Source organism: Spea bombifrons, chromosome 1 (assembly GCF_027358695.1).
Source record: "Spea bombifrons isolate aSpeBom1 chromosome 1, aSpeBom1.2.pri, whole genome shotgun sequence".
Lineage (NCBI taxonomy): Eukaryota > Metazoa > Chordata > Amphibia > Anura > Pelobatidae > Spea > Spea bombifrons.
In genome coordinates this window covers 12,363,399-12,369,398 of record NC_071087.1, presented here as the reverse complement: position 1 = coordinate 12,369,398, position 6,000 = coordinate 12,363,399, and the positions used below count along the sequence as shown (strand labels likewise).

At 40.9% G+C, this 6,000-nt stretch overlaps 1 protein-coding gene across 2 annotated transcripts in view; it reads right to left on the bottom strand.

The window, feature by feature from the left end:
- Nucleotides 1-259: 259 nt before the first annotated feature.
- The window catches only part of RGS12 (regulator of G protein signaling 12), a 61,516-nt gene continuing 55,775 nt past the window's right edge, over nucleotides 260-6,000 (bottom strand). For both annotated transcript variants that reach the window (XM_053458229.1, XM_053458230.1), the window contains exon 18: nucleotides 260-748. In XM_053458229.1, the coding sequence (XP_053314204.1) occupies nucleotides 387-748 (362 nt within the window). In that variant the 3' untranslated portion in view covers nucleotides 260-386. The remainder of the gene's footprint in view (nucleotides 749-6,000) is intronic.

The window sequence follows — 6,000 nt, the reverse complement described above, 5'->3', positions numbered from 1 at the left end:
ATTGGGGCTCCTTCGGACAAATCTGTGCAAAATCATGGAATAACATGCCTTGAAATGTTACTATGCTAACAAAGTATGGTAACTCTTGGTGCTATCTACTGAAACGAAGCCTTGAATAGGTGTCCATATTCTGGTTTGCAAACCCACCAACAATATCAAAGACTAACGGCTGGCCGGGTTTACTCACCATAGTGAGAAGTTGGCAAAGATCAATAAATATCTTAAAGTAAAATCCCTTTCAAACTCATATATGATGTTTAGAAAACATTGACCGTCATTGGACTAAGCTGTTTGAAATTGGCCGATTTCTTCTTGTTTACCATCCTGCGGTTTCAGACACATCCAAGGAGTTGATGACAGCCACTCTTTTGGAAGCTGTGATTGTGTTACACAAATGTAGCTTTGTACGCAGTGTCCGGCTCTTTGTGTTGTTCGTTCATGGTCGTTACCATTGACGGAAGATCGGATGTCCTATAAACACCTGTGCGCATCCTACCTTTACAGGATCTCAGCTCGGACATGTACCCCTCAAAACTCAGGTTCCCTTCTGCGTCCTCTTTGGAGTATCGCCTCCTGGCTCCTTCCTTAACTTCATCAACGTCAATAATTTTGCTAGATGGGAGGGGATTACCTGACCGATTACTCCTGTCGGCAGGTCTAAGGGTTTTATCGTCCATTGATCTATCTGCTGCTTGGTCCCAAAAGCTTTCTGAGCTGCGTGACAGTGACTTCTTTTTTCCGCTACTACCTAGAAGTCAAACAATATTTCTGTTTAGGCTCGACAAAAAAAAATTATTTATTTTACTTACTTTGAGACCATGAAATTGTTCATTGTCACATAGGTAGCTACACAATGAGTAGTTTAAATGGAACCACGTATTGATGGTAAATGAGCTTTATGGAGCAATGTATGGTGAGAAGAAATGTCTCCAAAGTTCTACCTCGCTTAAAAAGCTCTCAAGCTGATTTGAGCCCATCTCATCTGTAGGGTTTACAGATCAAGATAAAATGAAATGCAACCAAAACTCATTTCACAATTCCTTGAATTCTGGCCACTAAGGTAAACCGAGGAATTACGTGTTCCCCATCACTGAGGATTCTATTCACCAAGGCACTTAATACCCTAACATGCTGTTACTGTGACTTTCAGTTCAAAATTATAGTCTGACGCTAGCCAGGAAAGCTTAAGCTTCCTACTGAGTTCAGCTGCACCCTGCAACTCTTCATACAGACAACAACGAACTCAACAGGGGCCAAGTTCTATCAAACAAAGTTGCAGCCAGGGACTTTGAGGAAACCTTTAACACCACTACATACTAATCATGCTGTTAGTCTGCAAGGTATGATAGGAAAAAATAATATGTTAGTAAATCATCAAAAGTGGTCTAAGGAAGGAAACCAACGACAGGGTCACAGTGAACCAGCGACAGGGTCATGGGGGGCCAAGGCTTCCTGATGTACGTGGGGGAGGCTGGCCCGTGTTGTCAAATCCAACAGACGAGCTCCTGTAGCTCAAATTGCTGAAAAAGTTAATGTTGGTTCTGATAGAAAGGTGTCAGAACACACAGAGCATCGCAGTTTGTTGCGCATGTGGCTGTGTAGCCGCAGAGCAGTCAGGGTGCCCCATGTTGACCCCTGTCCACTGCGAAAAGTGCCTACAATGGGCACGTGAGCATAAGAACTGGACCACGGAGCAATGGAAGCAATGGCTGGTCTGATGAATCACGTTTTCTTTTACATCACGTGGATATATATATATATATATATATATATATATATATATAATGTACCCACTTCTCTCTTTGACAGAAGGGTGTTTTCCAGGTTCTTTTACAGATGAAGCAGGAGCTCTATTTATAAATCTTCCTTGGGTAGTTAACAATGTGGTTGACTTTTCTTTTTCTTTCAGTTGTGATAGTAAACTAGAAAGAGGAAGAATGTCTGAACTAGTTTGGGGTCATGTAGAGAAGTAGGTTCTGCTCTCTTTCTTCATGTTCTGCTCCTTGTGTTGCCTTGGGTGAGCAGGGAGGGTGCTGGACACGGGAAAGTGTTGGGCAAGAATCAGAGGAAGAAAGTAGAAAGGTAAAGCTTTGGAGAGATTTGGGTTGCTGTGGAATCCGCTGCCCCTGGGTGCGACAGCAATGAGAATCCCATTAAACTGGAAGCGAAGACAGTACATTTGTAGGAGCAATGTGAACCACCTCCCTGGCCAGTCCTGCAGTGATGACATCTAAGCAAACACGGGAAACGCGACTGCCTATATGCTTTAGAAATTGAGCTCAGATTATTTTTTCGGATTAAAGAGAAAAGGTCATATTCCAAATTCTAATTCTTGCCCCTATATAAAACTTATTTATGATTTATTTTTAGGTTCCTTTAAATATAAAAGTAATCTTTCTTATATTTGTATAGCTTGATAGAGGGATGACGTACTTTAACAATTACACTATAGGCTTGTTTGCCGACCGCTAAAAACAAAGTAGGTGGATTCTATGAGTTGGGCCACAGATTCCTGCTTGAGGAATAGAATGGAAAATGGAAGACAATCTGAGACACCCTGGTTAGTTTGTTATATACGTAAGAGATGAAATGTTTCAATTAAAATATTATAAAAATGGAACATTAAAAAATAACACAAGCTGAGGTGCCGCAGGATAGGAGTTAATAAGACCCTGTATGTAGATGTAGTTATATAATATTATATTTTGGTTTTGTTCTCAGTGGAGGCTGAGCGCACCCCAATATGCCCTGTAGCAAAAGGCATAAACAAAAATCCCTGGAATTACGTATAAAAATTGTTTACAAAGTGGATCACAAAAATAAACCACATTTTTAATGTCTCATAAATAATATACCGTCGGCTATATATATATATATATATACACATTTTTATTTTTTTTATTTTTTTTTTTTCTCCTTGTATTGGACAATATGATAGAATTCTGAGAAATATGAATATATATATAAATAATATGATTGTGGATTGTGCAATACCCTACTCCCTTTTTCCTTTCTGTACCCTATCTCTCTTGGAAATACAAATAAATAAATATTTGAATAAAAAAAAAATTGTTTACAAAGTGGGGTTTTCAACACGATGAAAATTGCCCAATCAATGAAATTGCCCAATCTGAAGAACCATTTTCATACGTAACCTCCATTGTATTCAAAAGGTCTCTTTCCAATTGATTGGTCATCAATGACAGCCATCATTATGCCTCTTCCCATGACTGCTGCATCTATCCAGTTAAATGGTCGCCTTCAGGGGATGTCTTACGGGCACGGACTATTTGTGATTTACAATGTCTGGACTAGAAAGCGGTTACACTGCTTGAAGACATCATAGCAAACTCTTATCTAAACTTTCCATCCAACTGGTCACAATGCCAGGCGTTCCTGGGAACTACAATACAGTTCAAAGAAGCCTGAAAGGATACGTGATAAACATCTATTTTTACATCAAGAACAAGGTCCTTGATTTGTACCGATAGTGACGGTCAAGCTTTATGTGTTGTTGGTGTTGGGCAGTCTGCAACCAGTTTTCACCACAATAAAGTCCATAAAAAAATAAGGTTATTTATTAGTTACTAATTACTCTCCCCCCCCCCCCATGAAGCCTACTGCTTCCCGTTGTCATTGTCAATTGTGGTAAATGAACCGGTGCTTCAAAGTGATAGAGCCACAATGGATACCAGGACCCCAGTTTGTCTTTTGGGGATGCCCACCCAACAATGGCATATGCAACAGGAGACCCATTGAAGTCTTCAAGGGAGATGACAGCCAAAAGGCATAGCACATCCACCTCCATCCAAAAAATCTTCAGAGACCCAGGATAGGGAAAGTGTCTATACAAGTACACCAGTGTCCATGGCAAGGTTTGTGAAGGCCCATAGAACCACCACCACAGACCCCAGTAAATGTCCACATGAGTTATGTTGGTGCCTACCTTTGCGGTCGATTCCATTGCGGTGTTTTTCAAAAACCTTTCCTATGAAAATCAGCATTACATGACCACAAAAACAAACCCGAATGCGTGCCAGTGGAACATGTGAATGTCCCAAGGTTGGTGTCCTAAAAATTCTCTTCTACCCACCAGCCGTTGGCTAGGGCAATTTAAAAGGGTCCAAGTGTTTTAACGGTATGTTTACTGGCCAAGTTGCGAGGTCCAAAAATGTGCCCCTACGCAGTACACCCAAGTGCTCAGTGTCCTGGAGGACAATACCAGAAGTTTCTGTAAGAGCTTTGGCCTTCGCATCCTACATGACCTTAAGGCCAGAGGACCAAGCTGTCCCCCTCTCGGATGTACTCTAATAATCATAGCCAGAAGACTGAAAAGGACTTACCTGTAAGACTGATATTTGTAAGTTAATAGAAAAAAGAGGGAAGCGATTCTGACTTTGCAAATCTCTGGTCTGGTATCTGTTCAGAGACCTCGTCTCCACAAAGAGGAGATGAGAGTTATGTGGAATGATACTAAAATGGTGCAGGATAAAAAGTACCAGAAAAGACTAAAGGATCTCAATCCGTATAAAGCGGAGAAGAGGGAGAAGTGATGTATAAAGTGATTTGACAGTGACAGTGATAGACCAGTGGAACAACCTCCCTGCAGAAGTGGTAGAGATTAACAGTAAGGGAATTTAAACTGGCATGGGATAGGCATAAAGCTACCCTAAATCTAAGATAAGACCAAGGACTGATTAAAAGTCTTTACAGCACAAAACACAGGCAGTCTAGATGGCCGAATGCTTCCTGGTTATATCATTAAACATGGCATGTTTCCTCTTTTTTCTCTTTCTAATTGAAAGGGAGAAAACTAAACATATCATATTTTGCCGCATACTATTACAGTTAGGAACGTTTAGCACGGTAAATCACTATTGCGTCTCACTGCCTTCAACAGGGTAGTTTGGAAAGAGGAACGTCTGATTAGAGGTATAAACAGAGATATTTGCCGAACAAACGATGCAGAAGAAAGTAGAAGGGGAGCACAGATCTGCTTCAGGGATCTGCAGAATAAATACTACAGAATAGTACGATATAATATTATTGTTTGATTTTGGTTAAAATGAATCGGTGAATAATAACGCCAGGCATTGTGATTTTTGCTCGGGGTCATATAATACATGTTACGGAAATTGTGTTGTTGGAATGACAAGCCTGTGATGAACGACCTCTCCGGTTTGTCCAATTGGCCTTATCTCAAGACCATCTTCCACTACTTGCTTTTTTAAGGCCTTGAAAAACAATTGACTGTAATGTTTACTTCCCCCGATCTCCTAATTTATCACTCCAAGGACATGTATACTCACAAACAGAGCAGCTGGCCCAACTCCTTTCAGCGTACTCGTTTTATCTCGCAACATGTCCTTTCCATCACAACATCTATCGCCATCGTCTGCAAGTCATTTGCATTGAGGTTTAAACCTCCAAAGTGGTCGCATTCCAGACAATAAAACCGAAAAAAGGGAGTTTTTAGACGAGACTAAAATAATTTCACTTCTCCTGAAAACTATCCGCAACATTTATTTTATGTTTAGAAGTTTGCAACATCTGGATGAGTATCTCGGGAATCTCTGATGCTTTTTACAGAAAGCTCTGAAGAAGCCAATATCTGGCCAAGTACCAGCGTTCTGAGAACTCACAATGACAGCTGTGTGGCCCCATTTTCGTGGCGTCCCCCCCTTACAAATGCATGAGAGGATTCGGCGGAAGAGCTTTCCTGCCACTGAACGGCTGTTTTAAGTAGCCAATCAGTGATGTGAAAACAGAACCACAGGGGGGGGCTGTTGTGCTGCAGCTTCCCCTAATGCAAGTTTTTTAATTTATTTTTTTTGACCCCCCTTTTTTCCCCGCTCTTACAATAGAACGTGCGCCGGGTCTACAATTAATTTGCTGGGCGTTTATCAGGTTTTATTTAACTTTTTTTCCAGGACTGCACACTTTTTGTAAATCGAATGATAATGCAAACTGAACAGTAAGCAACTCTGCAAGCCCCCAACA